General features: G+C 52.8%; 6 protein-coding genes across 6 annotated transcripts; 2 read left to right on the top strand and 4 right to left on the bottom strand.

The window, feature by feature from the left end:
- Positions 1-214: 214 nt before the first annotated feature.
- On the bottom strand, positions 215-496 carry GCG54_00012625 (uncharacterized protein; the record flags this gene model as incomplete). The annotated part of the gene is made up of 1 exon (XM_045412500.1): positions 215-496. A coding segment is annotated over one exon (282 nt), but the record flags the coding sequence as incomplete, so codon positions are not given.
- A 550-nt stretch (positions 497-1,046) lies between these two features.
- Positions 1,047-2,230, bottom strand: GCG54_00012624 (putative aminotransferase aclI; the record flags this gene model as incomplete). The annotated part of the gene is made up of 5 exons (XM_045412499.1): positions 1,047-1,130; positions 1,231-1,612; positions 1,663-1,919; positions 1,981-2,022; positions 2,087-2,230. 5 exons carry the CDS (start codon positions 2,228-2,230, stop codon positions 1,047-1,049), a joined length of 909 nt encoding a protein of 302 aa, XP_045267204.1.
- Positions 2,231-6,217: 3,987 nt separating this feature from the next.
- GCG54_00012623 (Alcohol oxidase) lies at positions 6,218-8,562 on the top strand (the record flags this gene model as incomplete). Its single annotated transcript, XM_045412498.1, has 5 exons — positions 6,218-6,256; positions 6,357-6,453; positions 6,506-6,764; positions 6,991-7,896; positions 7,950-8,562. The coding sequence occupies 5 exons, from the start codon at positions 6,218-6,220 to the stop codon at positions 8,560-8,562; spliced, it is 1,914 nt and encodes a 637-aa protein (XP_045267203.1).
- Positions 8,563-8,761: 199 nt separating this feature from the next.
- GCG54_00012622 (White-opaque regulator 2) lies at positions 8,762-11,979 on the bottom strand (the record flags this gene model as incomplete). The annotated part of the gene is made up of 6 exons (XM_045412497.1): positions 8,762-9,052; positions 9,104-9,465; positions 9,536-9,671; positions 9,739-9,983; positions 10,684-11,839; positions 11,905-11,979. The coding sequence occupies 6 exons, from the start codon at positions 11,977-11,979 to the stop codon at positions 8,762-8,764; spliced, it is 2,265 nt and encodes a 754-aa protein (XP_045267202.1).
- A 1,369-nt stretch (positions 11,980-13,348) lies between these two features.
- On the top strand, positions 13,349-13,843 carry GCG54_00012621 (uncharacterized protein; the record flags this gene model as incomplete). The annotated part of the gene is made up of 1 exon (XM_045412496.1): positions 13,349-13,843. The coding sequence occupies one exon, from the start codon at positions 13,349-13,351 to the stop codon at positions 13,841-13,843; it is 495 nt and encodes a 164-aa protein (XP_045267201.1).
- A 1,297-nt stretch (positions 13,844-15,140) lies between these two features.
- Positions 15,141-16,762, bottom strand: GCG54_00012620 (Protein-glutamate O-methyltransferase SPCC1393.13; the record flags this gene model as incomplete). The annotated part of the gene is made up of 5 exons (XM_045412495.1): positions 15,141-15,371; positions 15,421-16,270; positions 16,338-16,454; positions 16,506-16,636; positions 16,694-16,762. Coding segments are annotated over 5 exons (1,398 nt in total), but the record flags the coding sequence as incomplete, so codon positions are not given.
- Positions 16,763-18,610: the final 1,848 nt, after the last annotated feature.

The following is an 18,610-nucleotide window of genomic DNA, read 5'->3' as shown; positions in this document are numbered from 1 at the left end:
AGGCAGAGCTGGGCGTCCCTATCATGTAAGAGCAGTTGTCACACATAACGCTCAAGCAGTATCAAATGAGGAAGAATTGTTATAATCTCCACGGATGGTCACGAATAGAACAAGTGTCCATGATGCTAAAGTGATTCCTCGCAAGTATCTCTTCACTAACGCGCGCAAATGTTTCTCCTAGTGATTACCTGACACAACTTGCTGTCATTTGGCTTCAAGTACTATTAGCGGACCTTTGGAACAGATACACGACGTTACCGCTGATTGCTTGCTGCAACTTGAGGTCTTCTTTGGTGTTATCGACTGCCTTGAAATCCCCTTTCAGACACTTGACAACGACCTTGTGGGACTTGTCTCCCATTTTCGCTCCCAAAGCCTTTTGAGCATGCTTGAGGAGATGCTTCTTAATAGCATGTGGGTCTCTAACTTTAGAGATTCGGACTTCTCGAGGGTCAATATCGGCTGCCAGAGCCCTATGGTGCGTAAGCAAGTCTTTTCAATCCGCTTTGGTTACAGCACAAATACACATACGATTCCCAGAAGAGCCACGCCTAGGACATGTATGTCATGGATTTCTTTTGAATATCTGAATCGGGTTTTGTTGTCGCCCCGGATGACGGTAGATATCCCAAGACAAGCATGCGTCGGCATGCCCGTGTCAGAAGTATTGTTCTGGGCGGCTGGACTCTAAGCCTAAAAGTCGGAGTTCCAATAGATCAGCATTATTATCGGGAGACGTAACGCTTTGTTTCGAATCGACTTTTGGGAAGAAAAGAACTGTTTTCGCTGCGGAAGCTTTCGTGAACCTGATTGGCGTCAGGTTGCAATACATTAGGGAGAATTGTACAATGAGACAAGGTCGAGAGTGCAAAATGAAGTGCATAGTTGCGAGATACATCTAGAGAGTTCTACCGCTAGACGAAATCGCTGACGTAGGAATGGCTGCGAGTTGTTCCCAGAAAGAACGTCAAGGAGACTAGTCGGGCAGGGGTTAGCGGCTTCCGGGAGAGAAAATGTGTGTGCGACCATATTGTGCTGCGTTTGCCTCATCCAGCCTTGACAGCTTGGTGTCCTAAACGCAATTTCTTTGGGCTGGTGAAGCCCAGCCGAAAGCCGTTCATTCCAAGATCCTGAGAATCGGCACGTTAACCATACGCACCAAACGACGTATACCCTTATCCAGGTAGTGGGAGGGGGGCATGCCTTGCTAATTCCCCAGAGCACATGTACAAGAGCTGAGTTGATGATGCCATGTGGATTGATGGATAACATAGAATGGAAGCCGGGGGCCTCGGGCGTCTCTGGGTTTTCCCAGCAGGATAGACCGTATATCTCGTCGCTAATGATGTGAAGATTATACTTCTGACAGAGCTTCATGTAGCTTACGAGAGTGTGGCGAGATGCGCAAGCTCCTTCTAGCAGATCAGTAGCCGCCCTTCCGACTGAACCTTTGGGATAGCACCAACCAAGGGGGTTGTGGGGATTGCACAACAACATGGCTTTGACTTTTATACCCTGCTCGAGAGCCCCGAGAAGGGCCTGCTCATACTGTTTTGCGCTATGGGGGCCAATTGGATCCTCCCCTAAGAAGGAGACGAAAACAGGCCGCAATCTATCATTGAGTTAACTGGGTTTGTTCTGGTTTCCTTGCCCTAAACATACCCTGCTCTGTTCGACAGATTGTATGGGAAAGCCTTGTAAAACGGCTGTGCCAATAATACGCCATCATCGACGTCACCCAAAGTAAAGGCGCAGGCTTCGATGGCGGCACTCACGCCGGACGTGATGGCGAGGTCAGCAGCCTGGATTGGACGCACAGCTCTGAAATGCTGAGTCAAAAATGCCGCCAGGACATCCTTCAGTCGATGACTTCTAGAGAAGCTGTCGCCATATCCGAAGATGGCGCCATCAACTGTCAGCTTCTCAACCACAACTTTATTAGAAAATCCGGTACAATTATTCACTGGATCGTTAGCCTACCTTTGCAGTAATGTATTCCAGCAGCTCCTTCTGCATCAAGGTCTGAGTCAAGAGGGACTGAGTTTCTAGTTCTCTGATGATATTCGGAATGAAGCCTACCACTCACGTTCTCAGCAACTCCCATGTTGAAGTAGCCCGTAGGATTGTTGACTGGGTGCCAGACATCCCCCAGGATACCTAAGAGCTTATTCTTGTTCGCCGGCAGCGCATACTGCTTGCCTCGTTTGGAGAGGAAAGTACCGGAATCCATCGTGGTAAGAGTAGAATGAACAAGAACATGCGATAAACAAAAGTCAGCGTCTTGACGGGTCTGCGCTTGCGTAAGGCTGTACATATCATCATTTGCCTAGCACCATGGGGTATTATTTATGACTGAAGGAAGAGAGGGTCTGGAGCGGCTGTGAGGCGACCTGACTCGCGAAGTCCGTCCAATAAGAGACCGCGAATATGTCCGAACGAAATAGTTTTCTCCGGAACTGACCCCAGACTTATTCCCGACAACGCCGGAGTTTTAGGTAACCCGAGAAAACATCACAGCACCACCCGAAAACCGAGGACGAATAATGTAGACGACCGTCAAGCTGAGGTAACGGCACCAGACAGGGGCTTGGAATTTCGCAGCCAGGCAAGGACTCATAGACTCCACGGATAAGACCTGGGAATTCTTTGAGCGGGCCGCGGCCCTCCTGATTACTTCGTCGTAGCAGCAGGTAAATTATGCCGCTCTGAAGGCTGCGGAACACCTACCTTAGCTGTAGTCAGATGGGGTACCTCTTGGAACTGAGTCTGTATCACTGATTCCTTCTGGTGAAGGGCTTCAATTTGAGCTGGGGTGGAACGGAGTGCAGGCGATGTTGTATCATTCAATCTTTCTAAGATGAACATGGAGAAAAGATAGTGAGAAGCAGCCAACATTTAACAGCCCCACAGCTATCCGACATCCAACAGAGTACGGTATGATATGTCTGACATCGTTGGCTTGGGATCTAAATTCAGGCGATGCCGTGAAAGCAGCCAGCGTTGCATGCAGACTATGATGACGCATTTCATGACGCATCTGCCGGCAATCGCAACGTCAGATATCTGATGTGATTGTCATCGGTAGATGCTTTCTTCTTGGATTGAGACTTTTTGACGTCAGTATCTTTCCAGAGCTATATTGAGATCCTGGCGACTGCTGGCAGACAAAGCGCCACAATGAACATAAGTCGCTGTGTCTCTGCGTACGCAGTATAGATCGACTGACTCAAAGAATAAAACGATCAAAACGGAATAGAGATAAGATAAGGAGAGGAGCTCCGGAAAGTGAAGGCTTGCAGTTAGGTCTAATATTGGTAAAGATGACAGTTCGATTGCCGATAACACGAGGACAGGAATGTGACCGGGACTAAGAGTCTCTCGAACAGTCCGAAGGCGATAACAAGAAGGCCCCAAACATGAGAAAGCATGTTACTAGCGGCGACCGCCAGCCGTCAGCCTGATCAGAGTATATGCTTGGAGACAGGAGCAGAGAAAAAAGCTCAGTGTCAAGCATCAAAAGCCCATTTAAGTCAAACTCCTGAATTTGATGCAACAGCTTGACTTTGGTAAGACCAGGGGTATTCAAGGAAGTTATCGAGGGGTGTATTGAAGCTACAGCCTTTTTCAGTTGGCGGGACACCATGAGGAACGGCAAACAGAAGACCGGGACGAGGATGCACCACATGCCAAGGCCCCACCGACAGCCAATAATTTCCAGAATTGCTTGCGCTGCAAGACCATACGCCCGTATAGAGGCGACTGACGGCGTGGAAATCCAGCTCAAAGGGAACACCCGGTTCTTCCTGAGTGCCGAGTCTCCCACGAAGATGATCAGACAGAACTGAATCCCGTGGTAACCGTCATTTTAGAATGCCTGAGCTGCGCAGTACGCCTCGATATTCTGGCAGGCAGCTGTCATGACAGGGCCGATAATACTGAAAACCACCATGAGAATAATGCATTCGATTAGATCCCAGATGTCGAGCATCTTAGCAAAAGACAGCCTGAAAATGCCGCTTGCGATATCCGCCACGACGGAGGTGTTAGCTTTTAGGGCACGTCCGTGGAAGCTGCTTTCCACGTAAGGCACGAGAATCTTGAAGACTCCGGAGGAAAACAAGAGAGCGAGATTGATCATCCAGACTTTACGATAAGGATGTCACAGGTTAGTCTGGCATGCAGCATGAAATGTGAACAATACTCGGGTGGCATTGCTTACAGGAGATAGATGGAGATGAGCTGGCGTTGAGTGAGCGGGAGGGGTTGGAAAAAGACAGTAAGCTGGCGGGGTGAAAAAGAGAAAAAGACGAGATGTGGAACCCAGGCAAGAAACACAAGAAATGGAAAGTCAAAATACGACAGAAAGAAAAAGAGAAGCATAAAAGCAGCGGGGAGAATCGAGCACATGGGAGCCGAGGCGGGAAAGCGACAAAAAGAACCTTAACCAGACGAACCGCAACTGGGCGACATGCCGCCGAAAGGAAACGAGTTACTTCGATCATGCAAAGCCGGCGATCTACTGTTAACTATTATAGTGGTGGACAGAAAACCTCGAACGATATTCCATGGGAGACAGAAGTCGGACATCGAGGGTATGTCGCGAGTTAAAAACTTGAAACCATGTGCTGGAAGACACCAGTACTCAACCACGAAGTCCCCAACTACCCGGCAACATTATTCAATCATTTCTCACAACTATCGGAGCAAGCATGGCGGGAAAGTTCCTCCCGTGGGTATCTCGAGTGGAAACTCAAAACAGGCTTTTGTCTTTTAACGGGACGAACCTCGAGCTCTACGGATTGCTCGATATAAGTTCTTCAGAAGAGTACATTCATCTTGCAGTCAGAGGATGAGAAAAAGCCAACTTGATACGGGTAGCGAAAATATTGAAGAGCCAAAGACAATTTCAAAAAGAAAACGAAAGTTCAAGGCGTTTCAAAGATTCTTCGAGTAGGAAAACCATATCTCCTAGCAACAGCTTACGGAGGAACCAGAGCTTCAAACGTCCTGCTGGTTAATTCTTGAACATGTTTACCTATGGCTTTCAGGAACTTGATGGTAGAAACTAAGTAGTTAGTAGACAAAGCGCTGGAAAGCGTTTCTCCGCTTTTCAGAAACAGTTACAATTGGGAACCACCGAACTGCACGTAGCCCAAGTTGATGTCCGCTCTTGGCGAACGACTTTTCTCGAGAAGGACTGATGCCAATTGAGATCAGTAGAAAATTTCATCCAAACACACGAGTCACTATTTGTGGTTCTCTTCGCTCACCTGACTTTGTTTCACTTGAGGATCCCAGCTGAGACTACAATGGGTCGCGGATGGTTCTGCGACAGCCTGGTGATGCGAGCAATTCCAGCCAAACAGAGCAGCAACATACTTCACCAACAAAATACCAACGTTCCATACCAGGTTACTGCAAACATGTCTATGTTACATAGCATCTGACGAAGCGCCCATGCGCTTTACGGCATCATTCCTCATCTAGACCATGAACCGCAGCGTGCCATCACTCAGCAACCTCCTTGGCAGACCCTTGTTCACCCCGCAAAGAGGGTCCCTCCCACATCCCCCAACGAGGAAGATGCCAACCGTCCTTGGAAGCTCATTCTTCGGAGGGCCACCGGCGCAGCCCCCTGGGATGGATTCCCGTCTCCCCCTCATCCCACGCATGCACACTGAATCCTTCGCCGCCCCCAGAGATCGTCGTACAAACCGACACGTCCAACCTCGTTGAACTCTAACAATCCTTCGAGTCAGTATGAGTTCTCCATTGTTTCTCCGTCTCTTCCTAAAGCCTGAGGGCTCGCTTCCGATGGCCATTAGTCAATAGCGCAGTTACACAGCAGCTTGCATGCCCCTAACACGCATCCCGGCTTCACCCTGAATGGTAAGGCTAAACCCAAGAAGCATTAGGACCCTTGAAAGCTGCAGCGATTAGCAAACACGCCGGCGTCCATTGGCCACACACACAAAAAGGCCCCCTGTCTAAGACACCGCGTACGAGGTTTCTACCTTGGCCTCCTTCCACGATGCAACGCGGCACAGCTCTAGACACATCACCAAAGGACGCCCTTCCCCGCACCCGATGCACCTCGCCCGCCCGGCCGCCTGGCGCAGCTGGCGGCCGCCATCATCCGTGCGGCCATGTGCCCAACAATGGGTGTCAGAACGAGAGATCAGCGCGCGGAAGCACTGCGGAATGAGAGATTTCAACAATGTCTGGGCGCGTTTTCGTCTCCAATGCAGCTTTGGCGGTGCGGAGTAGGCATATAAAACCCAGGGTCCGCGATGTGTTTGCTACTGCGGTCTTCGTCCCGACTTTCTCTGGCCCTGTTGTCTCTCTGATCCATTGAGAACCAACCGTCTTTTGTTTTCTGCGATACCGCTGCAATGGGTCTGACCAAGAAGCTGGCCGATGGCCTCGATGAGGTTGACGTGATCATTGCTGGAGGTAATACCGAGACTTGTCTCTAAAGACACGAGCAATTGCTGACACTGAACAGGAGGAACCGCAGCTTGCGTTCTCGCCAGTCGCCTCGCGACAACTGCGCCAGAACTCTCAATTCTGGTCATCGAGGGCGGAACCAATAACCGCGATGTCCCCAACGTCGTTCATCCGGCCTTTTTCCTCGACCACCTTGCTCCCGACAGCAAGACCGCAATCTTCTACCAAGGCAGCCCGTCGGAGCAGCTGGCAGGCCGCAGCCCCATTGTTCCATCCGGGGGCATGCTTGGAGGTGGTTCCTCCATCAACTTCATGCTGTACGTAATTTTGCCCGTAATTCCGCCCCTTGCCCCACGAACACCGCACCCAACAGCTCGTCAACGGTTTCATCCCGCCCCCAGATCCGAAATGCGGGGGAACGCGGCATATGAGATCGGGAAGGGGGAAAAGTTGGGGTAGCTCGGGGTCTAGCTCCAGACGATCGGCCTCCTTCTGACTCTGCGTTGCCTCACGAGACCCATTGCTGACGAGTCATACTCACAGCTACACGCGCGCCCAGAAATCCGACTTCGACTCTTGGAAGACACCCGGCTGGTCATCCCAAGACCTCCGCCCGTACCTTAACCGCTTTGAGACGTACCATGGCAATGGTGACCCGGCCGACCATGGCAAGTCAGGCCCCGTACACATCTCTTCGGGAGGCTTTCGGGTCCCGGGTGCCGAGGACGACATCCTTGCTGCGGCGCAGCAGATGGGATACTCCGAAATCCGCGATCTGCAGAACATGGAGGCAAACAATGGTTTCGAGAGATGGATGCGTTACGTCTCGCCCAATGGCAAGAGACAAGATGCCGCTCACACCTTCTTGCACCCGCTCCTCGAGGACGGCAAGCATCCCAACCTCCACGTCCTGGTTGAGTCCAAGGTCGTGAAGGTGATCTTCGATGAGCACAAGCGTGCCGTTGGTGTAGAGTACACCCCGAACCCCGACTACCAGGCTGTCCTGAACACCACAAGGCACCCGGTCAAGACCGTGAAGGCCAAGAAGCTTGTTGTCGTCTCATGCGGCGCATGCGGTACGCCTGGAGTCCTCGAGAGGTCTGGTGTCGGTAACAAAGAGGTTCTCGCCAAGGCCGGCGTTCCCGTTGTTACCGATCTTCCCGGCGTTGGACATGATTACCAGGACCACCATCTCATCCTCTACCCTTACAAGACAGCGCTCTCAAAGGATGAGACACTCGACGAGATCTTCAGTGGACGCATAAGCCACGAAGATGCGATAGCGCAGAAGCACAAGATGCTGGGCTGGAACGGCGTTGACATTGTCAGCAAGATTCGCCCAACAGAGGAGGAAATTGATACCCTGGGCCCTGAATTCCGCGCCGCATGGGACAAGGACTTCAAGAACGACATCAACCGCCCGCTGATGCTTAGCGGTTTCTTACATGGGTCAGTTTCCAGCCCATCTTCACCTGAGAAAACTTGAAACTAATAACCTACAGATTCCTTGGTGACCACTCAGGCATCCCAGTAGGCCAGTACACCACCGGCGCAAACTACACCGCCTATCCTTATTCCCGCGGACACATCCATATCACGGGTCCCAACGTCTCCGACCCGCTCGACTTCAACCCTGGCTTCCTCACGGACGCCAACGACATCGACTTGAAGAAGCACATCTGGGCGTACAAGAAAGCCCGCGAGATCGCCCGGCGCACAGCCCTCTACCGCGGTGAAGTCGCCGGCGGTCACCCTGCCTTTGCGCCCACGTCCAAGGCCGCGCTCGTGGATGACGTTTCTGCGGATGCGCACAAAAACGTCGTCAACATCGAGTACACCGCGGAAGACGACAAGGCGATTGAGCAGTTTGTGAGAGAGAACCTCAACACGACGTGGCACTCTCTGGGAACGGCTAAGATGGCGCCGAGGGATGACAAGGGTGTTGTCGATTCGAGCCTGAGCGTGTATGGCGTCGAGAGGCTTAAGCTTGTGGACTTGAGTATCTGTCCGGAGAACGTAGGTGCGAACACGAACAACACTGCTTTTGTTGTCGGCGAGAAGGCGGCGGATATCATTGCGAAGGAGTTGGGCATCACGGTTCCGCCAAAGCTATGAGGGGAACTTTCTCTGTAGACATCATGAGGCATTTGAGATACTTGTAGCGCAGCGATAGTAAGGTACACGAGAAATGTGACCGAGACATCTTAGATTACAAATGGCATATTATTACAACTAGCAACAACGGCTTGTACCTCAATTCTACTGACAGGGCCGGTGAGCCAGCTGGCATTGAAAATGATCCTGAGAGGAACGATCATGGGAAACGTCCTTTAGGCAATGGCGAGACTGAACTATTACGATCAGCCTGTCCCAGCTCCTCGTAACGTCCCTGGCGTCTTGGTACGTTGCCCATCTCGGATTCTTCCATGATGACTCTGTCGAAAGCTGTTTGAGCCAACATTCGACCAGGGTGGAAAACATTCAGAATAACCAGTGCGACAGCCATGGGCACAGCGTCAAGGCAAATCGCGTACAACTCTGCAGTCATTATCGTCTCATTCATTCCGCCGGGACCGAATTCAACCAGCCGAAAAATAAGTCGAACCTAGACGTGATTTAGCATGTGTCCTTTCAAGACAACCCCGGAGGTGCTTACGAAGATGAGAATCAAGACGATGAAGATAGCCCAGATCAGCTGCAACGAATTGGCATTCCAGGCCGAAGGCGGGTTCTTCCGGACCTTGAGCTGCAGTTGCACTACCACTGCAGTGAAGACCGCGATGAAGATGAGTTGAACTATGCAACCTGCAGTGTAGAGAACCTTTCCTTTCTGCATCGTTGAAGCGCTCCCCTGTCCCGATAGCATCGAGCCGCCAGCTCCCTGAACGCCAAAACAAACCAGATCAGCACCGACAAAGAGCTTTGTCATATAAGACGCTTTTATGCGGAAGACTCGTCGGTCGGGAACAGAAAAGTGAACGATTCGACCGCCGACCATATAGCCATATGCGTTGATCCCTAAGAAGATGGCGGTCAGTGACTTCTTCGCAGCCGTACGTCTCCTGAGTGAATGACACCGATGACTTACATAAGGGAGCGAGCATAAATGTGAGCGAAGAGATGATGTAGAATGGCAACACACGGCCATTCTTCGCTCCCAGTGTTTTGAGGACGAAGGCGGAAGTCTCCCAGACGCCAGCCATGATGATAACCCAGCAGTAACACTGAAGCAAGTTTTTAATTAGATAACAGGCCTGATCGAAATAATCCCGGAAATGGATAATCGCTTACTTGCTTGTACATGAATGCCTGGACGAGGTGAGCCAGTGTTGACAGACCAAACAGAATGGCGAGAGCGAGGTTTCCTTCAAAGCTGGGGACATAGGGCCAGATTCCGTGGCAGGCACCGTAAGGAACATGGCCATTTGAGTCTGGGGCGATACTGATGCATGCGGCTGCTGTTGTCTGAGTCGGGCTGGGAGTTGCGACCAACGTCGAGGCGGATAGTGTGGCTGACATGTTGCGGGCTGTTATCGCTAGCTGACTTCAACTCGAGAAGGGAACAAAGTCAGCTCTGGCAGAAGGAAGATGCTACAAGATACAATTTTAATCGCCGGATATCCTTCATTGTCTTTATACACGATTTACGCCAAGGCAACAGCAAAATATCCAGCTGGTGTTCATCAACACGAGCTCTTGGCGACTCCAAAACCATCCCCCCAGAGCGCGCTCTCGTTTTCCTTTTTGGGGAATATCCCCACTTCATGCGTCTAAGCCATGCCCTTACGCATACTTTTCCCTACTCTATGACAACCACCTCGTGAAAGCCCTTGCCAGACTCAATATCTAATCCCACAACCAATACGCTCCTCTTCGCTGCAGGAGATCTCGCCTCAGAAAGCTCAATACTAGGCCCCATGTCCCCAAAAATATGCACCGCTGCCCGCCCACGCTCAAGCAGCCCCCTTTGCAAAGCCAGGAGAGGCCTAAAGAGGTCTTTGGGCATAAGAGATCCCCAGTCCTGGCTTGCCGACGCCAAGAGCTCGAGGTGGCTTTCGATCCACGATATAATGGCGGGGTCTAAGCAGCGTAGCCCGACGACCTGGCCAACAATCCACATCAGACCTAGGTAATTGTCGTCATCGCCGGTGCATGATAGTTCTTCTAAGCCCGCGAGGATCTGAAGAACAAGGTGATTCCATTCGTCTCTGTATGCGGTAGGAAGCGAGGTCGCACCGGTGATGGTGTCGAGGGCCTCGTCGGAGGACAGGGCTTGGGCAGCGGCGTAACGGGCGTAGTTCATTGCTGCGCGGTAGGTTCGGAAGGTGAGCGGTTCAATCCGTGCACCGGGTGGCTGTGAGTAGAGCTTCTTCTTAAGCCTGGATGTCGTGCCGTAGATGGGCCGGTCTTCTAACGGAATCGAGTCGTGCCAGGCATCTAGCCGATCGCGAATGCCGGCTACTTCTGCGCGGCATGAAGCTTCTTCGCTGCCGCTCAGTCCAGAGGAACACTTGTTGACAACAACTCGATATAATTCTGGCCAGCTCGATATATCATCGGTGCTGGAACTCGTTTTCAACAGTCGATGTAGTGATACGAGGGCGTACAGCCGGCGACTCTCAACCAGGAGCGCAGCCAATTCATGACTCTTATCCTCCGACGACCGAAGCAGATCCCAAGCTTGGCTAAGAGCATCGGATGGCAGGACGTGAGCAAGGTTTTCCCACGGCACACATTGAACAGAGTACCAAGCTTTGATGGGCAACCACGCGGCAACCAGCTGTGTGCCCACTACTGAAGAAGAAAGACTGCTTAGGTCATCGGCAATGAGCGCGCCAGCTTGCTTTGCATGCGTGAGACCGCCGAGGTATGTCCCAAGCTTCATCTCTACGATTGAGAGGACGCTGAGGATGGCGAGTGAAAGAGCCATGTGGTCAGCGTCGTCTACCAGGAGACATTTCGAGACGTCTTGGAGAGACAAGTGGTAGAATTTCAATGCCGTCACTTGCTTCTCGTTCGGCGCCTCGCTGCTGAACTCAACAGGAACATGCGCCAGAGCGTACACCGCTGCACGGAATGCGACGCTGTCATGTCCCACACCTTGCAAAATATCGCGGAAAATGCGTGGAAGCTGGCGAGGAAAGTGCGCGCGGAGCCATTTCTCGTCGTAGCCCTCTGCCTTGAGCTCTTCTTCTGGTGTAAATGACGATGAGCCGGGCGAAGCGGATGTCCCATCCTGTCGCGAAAACACCGACTTTCCCTGCTTGGCCTGCCTCCGAGCCTTCAGACGCACCAGCTGAGGATCCTCTTGAAACTTGAATCCCGTTTGGTACCCGGCGCACGGTATGTTCAGCCGCATGCAAGTCTGACAGTGAGGCTTTCCCTCATCGCACTGCATCGATTGATTAGCCTAATTCAAAACACCCAAAGCAGTCAAAAGATAAGAGTGACACCGACTTTGGTGTGCCGCTTACGACATGTTAGGCACCCGGAGCGCGTCCTGGTGATTCTCGTCTTACGCTCGTTGGTCATTTCGTGGTGTGTTGCTCCGAGACATGCTGGAAGCGGTCGGTGATGGAAAAGGGAAACCATTTTAAGCAACAAGAGACCGCTTGAAACCTTGTACAAAAAGTTGAGCCAAGACAGGGACCTTGCTCTCGGTGTGGGGAGAACATTGTTCCCGGGAATACGATGGCCATTTTCACCTCTTTGGAACGGAAGATTGCATCTCAAAGGCAGAATAATCTAAATGGCAATCCAATCAAGTCCAGCAGTGAGGCGTTCGCTCATGTTTCAGGACGGCAGTAAGCCGGAGTCTCGGCGTCGGCACCGGAGCCAATGGTGGGGCCTATCGGAGCCTGCCGGGCGGTGGCTGTACGGATCCTTCCCAGACGGGCCGACCGTGTTTCTTCCCGGAAGTCAGATGACGCAAGCACCTTCGAAAGATCGGACCAACTGCGTTCATCCAAAGTATCCTTCCCAGATCCTTCGTATTCCCCAACTTGCAACACATCACCAACCAGAGATCAACCTCGGCACGCCTCAATCGTACCGAGCTGAACCGGGCTGGGCAACCTACCGTTTTACCCGCCTCTTTAGCCCCCGGGCTGCAAAACCTTATATCACACCTTATCATGTCATGCGTGTCTTGTTTAAACCGCCTTGCCGTAGTAAGCCTCTCCCGTGAAGACAGTTTCACTCCGAAAACGTCCCACCTGAAAGGGCGTAAAAACATAAGAGGAAGATCTTCCCGCACGCTCTTGGCACTCGCTGAACCTTGCCCCGCGCGGAAGCTGCCAGAACATAACGAAGGCAATGCGCTGATGCTACGATGAGCAGCTGAAGACTAGATCTTAAAAACTAAAGACGCATCTATCTGGCCGGATTGTATTGAATGGAATAGGCCTCTTGGGCGTTACGTATGGCCGTATTTCTATGCACCTCGTGAGGTATGAGGGGGGGTGCAACGTATGTTTGTGGCTTTCCGCGACATTATCTAAGCCGCTTTTGAATCCTCGAAACTCGATTCTGGGCTGCCGATCAGGGCCTGAAGTGGCTACACGAAAGGCGTTTTCCCTCCCGCCTTAGCCTCCTTTGTAGCCTGTTTCCATTTTTGGAGGCGACAACCTCGGGACCTCCTCCCTTGCACTCAACGTCAGACATGACCCCAGAAATGGAAGAAGAAATGATGATGTACCCCGTGTTTGTGCCCGAAATGTCAGTCGAGACTGGTGCTGGTGCAGTGGCTGGAATGTAGTATATATGAGGCCCATCAGACCGCATTCCTCCTCCAAGCCAAAATCAACAAACCCATCACTTAAAACTTTCCAGCCTCGTATCAAACTTTCAAACGTTTGGTTCTTGAAACTTTGTGTGTTTTTCCCCATCCAAAAAGCTCACCATGCACGTCTCCTTCATCCTCTTCGCCGTCCTCGGCCAGCCCCTCCTCGCTGCCGCAACATCAACCATCAAACCAGTCCTCCCAACGACCCTCCTTTCCCTCCCAGCCTCGCCTCTGCCGACTATCGTCGACCCAATCCCAAGCCCGGCCTCAACCCTGCTCTCAAGCCTCACGCTCCCCGCGACGCTCACCAGCCTCGTCAGGCCGACTAAGACGATCCACCTCCTGCCCAGCAAGACCAAGAGCTACAGCGACTGCGGCGGTTTCCGCCCCACGCCGGCGCCCGTCTGCGCGGCGGGCTTCGCGTGCATCGACGACCCTTGGGTGGGCGGCTGCGGCCAGGCGTGCGACATGCCGGGCATCTGCGTGCAGGAGATCCAGTGCGGCGGGTTCATCGGGAAGGCGTGTCCTGCGGGGAAGTACTGCATCGACGACCCGAGGGACGACTGCGATCCCAAGAGGGGCGGGGCGGATTGCATTGGGATCTGCATTTGAGAGACGGACGGGAAGGAGGGATGCAGATTTGGACTGTGAGGGAGAGGTTTTCTTTTGTCGTAAAGCCTTCTTTGTATCTGCTTTGGTACGATGTTGTAATATTTTGGTGGACTACTCCATGGTGAGCTTGGTGATGGACTCGGTGTGGAGATGGTGAGCTTCGGTGAAGGGCAGATCCAAAAGGTGCGGAGGCAGCGGCTACCTGAATGGTCCTTCCCATCTTTGACCATAATATTCTCATACCTTGTTTCTGTTTGAAGGCCACATGATGGATCAGATAATTCCTGGGATAAAAATGACGAAAAGCTCTTCTCACCCGTTGAACCGAGTTTGGATTCTCGTCTGCCATACACACACACAAACCACCAAACAGCCAATATGTGCTGTGAAGTAAATCTCAATTTCACGTTGTGCGGCCACGATCGTCGAGGACATAGCAGGCCATGCGAGAAAGCAACCTACGTTTTCGGAAGTGGCTACCGACTGTGCGGCTTATCGACCATGCGAGACGACTATATCGATGATACGTTCTGCGACCCAGACTGCTGTTACCGTGTCTACGACCAAATGTGGCATTGCTGCGAGTGTCGTGTGCCGAATAGGAATAGACACGACTGCTGCTGCTGTACACACACCATTTGCACGGAATGCTCCCCTGGTAAGAATACCTCATCTGGTTTCATAGACTGAGTTGCTGATGAATGCCCGCAGCGGAGGATCCAAAAGAACGGGCCGCAAGGAAAAGGCAACTCAGGGTTAGAGGGCAAGGAAAAGGAACCAATCCGGAGGTCGCACCTAAGAAGTCCAAGCAAGACGAGCCACACCAGGAGCCTAACGATGAAGGTCCGAGAGGCTGTCAAGATCAAGAGAACTCAAAAGTCCACGGAACCGTCGAACATCATGGGAATGCTGAGGACCATGATGACGCCCAGAACCGTGACGGTGAGGACAAGGGTGACTCCAACGGCCAAGGAGGTCGAAAACAGACACAGCACAAAGGTAACGACTCAAAGCCTTCAACTCAAGCGCGTCCTCAGCCAAGACCAAGAATTCCGATTTACGATCCTTCCGTTGACGACTGGGTTTGAGCACGAAACAGGCGAGGGGGATGTGGCAGAACTCGGGATTGTGATGGTGCTGGCTGTAATTCAGGGGCGACGAGAGGACGTGCAGCAAGATGAAGAACAGCAGTAGCTGAATTCTATGGCAATCGGTCTATTTGCATCTGGGCTGCTCAAAGTGAAGGGTCTATATGGGATCATGGCTCTAAAAGATATAAAACGGAATGAAAAGAAGCTCACTTGCCGGGCGAGAAAGACACAACTGCCCACTTGCCACTCCATCCCCACTTTCTGCAGCCGGAGTCGCCGCCGCCGTCAGGTAGGGCCTTCAGCCTCTCATCCTCGCCAGGCTGGAGGCCGACGACGACGTCCGCCTTGCAGGTGCGCAGAGCGAGGACGTTGACGCCGGAGCCGGGGCCGAGGTTCTTGATCGCTTCCGTGAAGGGCGTCGCGGCGTCCCAGTCAGCCTGAAAATGTGTCAGCTTCGTCGCATTAGTCGAGCACAGGGCAACTCACATCGCCAGTCAGCTTGCGGTAGTTGAGGTCGCCCTTGAAGATGACAACCTCGCTGGCCTTGAGGTCTTCGTACAGATCCTTGGCCTCCTCGGGCAACTGCCAGAAGGGACCGGGATGCGTCCAGTAGCGGTTGGGTCTCAGGATCAGTTGCCCCTCCGCGTGGAAACGGCTCCACTCCTGGAACAAGAACGACAGGTTGGCCTCGTCCGTGCTCGACAGGGGCTCAGGGGTCTTGTTCTGCAACTGCTCGTCTTCTGAGGGTGTCTCGTAGAACGGCTTGGGGGCGGCGATGGCGCTCAGAAGCTGAGCAAAGTCGCCTGGCAGGACGTCCGAGACGAACCAGGGAATAGACTTGGGGTGCAGAACAACGTGCGTGGCCAGGCCAGCAGAAAGGAGATATCCAGCAAGAATGAGGTCGACGTACAGCTCGAAGCCAGCGTTATCAAGGACGATGTCGACGCGGCGCTCAGCCTTACCCTCAGCCTTGGCCTTCTTCAGCAGCTCGTACACAGCGGGGAGGTCGTTGGCGATGATGTTCTTCTCGGAAGCCTTACGGGCCTCGGAGCCCTGCAGCTTCTGGATGTCCTCGTACGTCAAGCTTGTCAGCAGGGACAGGTCGGTTGCGTTACCCCAGAGGCAAATCTCGCACATCTCAGTGAAGAGAAGCTTCTCGGCGGCCTCATCGTTGGCGGCGCCCTTGTTGCTACGGATCTGCTCGACGATGTCCTTGTACTTGGAGGCAAGCTCGACGACTGCAGGGCGAGACGAGCGGAAGGTGCTGATCTTCTGGCGGGCAAAGACGTCGTAGCTCTTCCAGTGGGTGGACTTGGCAAAGTAGGTGCTGATACGTCTGTGTTTTGCACTCTTAGCACCGGATCTGAGGTTGTTGTGAACTACTTTGCCAGCGAAGAACTTACCTGAACAGATAGCACTCGCAGTAGAGCCAAGGAACGTTAAGCCATGTCGGCTCGCCGAGCTTCTTCAGGTCCTCGTGGTAGATGGCAACATCAGGGTATCCGTCGTCCTCGATTGGCCTGCGAAGTTCAGCATATGCGCAGCCTAAGGGCTACCTGTATGGGTCGTACGTAAGGGCGCGGTCGTGTTGGACCTCGTACTTGAGGCGGGCAATCTGCTCGACGATCTTCTTGCCCTCCTCCTGCTTCTCCTTGTCGTCGGTCGCTGCAACGGAACGGTAGAGATCGTCAATAGCCTGGGTCTGTATCATAGCGGTCAGCAAAAGTCACAGTGTCTTCTCAAGATGGGCAGCACAAACGATAATGACAGGCCAACGCTCGCGGGCGGTGACCCAGCCAAAGGACGTCTTGTCGCCGGTTGAGTACGGGGCTGCGGGCGCGAGTTAGCTTGGTCCCGGGGGATCTCGTCGGCGGGAGGCAGTACTGGGCATCTTGAGATGGTGAGGCGGTATCTTGCAGCAAAGAACAATAGTGGCTTGAAGAAGAGAAGAACAATTTTTGCAGCTTCGCGTCTCGAAAAAGAGCTGCTGGAACAAACACCGCTTTCTCTGTGACAAGCTCCAACGTCCCCTAGACGCAATGGTGGGGCAGGAGCGCGGGGCACATTCCGGTACTGGCATAATCCGAGACGTGACGGAAGCGCCCCGTTTCATGTAGATTTGCAGCTTCTTATCAGGTGTATTGCAATAGACGGTATTATCTTATCGGATCTTATCTGGCATTGTCCAATCAGCTTCGCCCTGTTCTTTCCTGGCATCTTCCTCAGCGTCAACCTCATCGCATCATTCCACCAGCTTCTCATATGCGAAGCTGATATCGAATTTCTTGCAACGGCGGCATCCAAAATTGATCGACAGTCTCGAATGAATTTTAGCCCAGCCCTGCTACGTCTGTTCTCAGACACGCCCGGGGTAGCCGATGAAGCCGAAATTCGACGTCTAAGTCGGCGTGATTAAGCCATCTTAGGGCCCGTACCGTGAGTTACAGGAGCAATCTTCTTGCCCAGTCAGAACTGTCTGGACTAACCTCATCATAGACCGCAATTGCGAGTACCTTGGACCTTGGACCTTGGACCGAATTCGCTGAAGACCCGAGCTGAGTTAGGCCTACCGGGGGGGATGCTGGGTGCCATCGCTACGCAGCATCCTGCGAAACGAGAACAGGAAAGCATACCGGACTCAGGAAAGCTATCTTCACTTTAGTTTCAACGATGGCCGGAGGCAGCTTTCCAATGCCCTGTCTAACATGCTGGGGTGAGCCGGGCGAGCCTCAATGCCACCCAACTTCAGCCGCACGTCCTCCGCCACAACTGAACGTCTCAGCCCGAAGAGTTGCAGCCAAAGACCAATTGATCGGCAATTACCCTGCAGCAGACGATTCAGTCATGCATTCCGCGGTCGCTCCCGCTGGAAACATGTTTTCATCGCATGCATCGTTGCATCCCCACGTTTTACCCCGGCCTCCCGGGGACATCCGGGGAAGGCCTAAGTTGAGGGACAACGCTGCGGGGAGCCACAAGCAGCACGTGGGTGAGCCTCATGTCGCGAGTCCGGCAATTTCCAGTCACTTCGCCAAGGACTCCGGGCTATCACCTACCGACATCTACCGACATCGTGTCAGGCGGGTCTCTCGACGAGATCGTGCATGCAGAACCAAAGTTCGAGCAGATAGTATGGCTAGCGATTGCCCATCATTGGCTGGATGAGTCGTCTGCATGAGGTCCAGCTCCCACCCGGCGATCTGGTTCATCTCCATGACTTCTGCGACCGTCGCGATCCACAGCGATCCGGTGGAAAGAACGACACCTCATCTTTTTAGAAGGCAACGAGGAAGCCTTACCAAGACTTCGCGTTTATCTCAGACCAGCAGAAGTACCAGTGTACTCCGTCGGCCAGTTCTCGATGCTTGCTCGAGGGTCAAAGCGCATTTTGAAGCTGTCGTCCATGTTTGTTGAAAGGGCCAGGACTTTACAATCCAGCTCTAGCTCTCTGTTTTACGCAAGCCTTTGGGATCTCCATGATGAGCAAGTGTCATCGCGATGTGAGCTTTGAATCTGTGGATCTGGGGGCTAGTGCCGTTGAATAAGTGCGCTGAAAATGTCCATTTGGTCAACCGACTACCGAAAGCAAGCATTCGATGAACCAGGAGGTGCTGGATTCGAGATTTAGTTACATAGCGTGAGACCTTCGTGACGCAAGCCGTGGCTCTTCATGCTG

This window comes from Colletotrichum gloeosporioides (assembly GCF_011800055.1).
Source record: "Colletotrichum gloeosporioides strain Lc1 chromosome Unknown consensus_24, whole genome shotgun sequence".
In the NCBI taxonomy this organism is placed as follows: domain Eukaryota; kingdom Fungi; phylum Ascomycota; class Sordariomycetes; order Glomerellales; family Glomerellaceae; genus Colletotrichum; species Colletotrichum gloeosporioides.
This window is presented reverse-complemented; position numbering and strand designations above follow the sequence as displayed.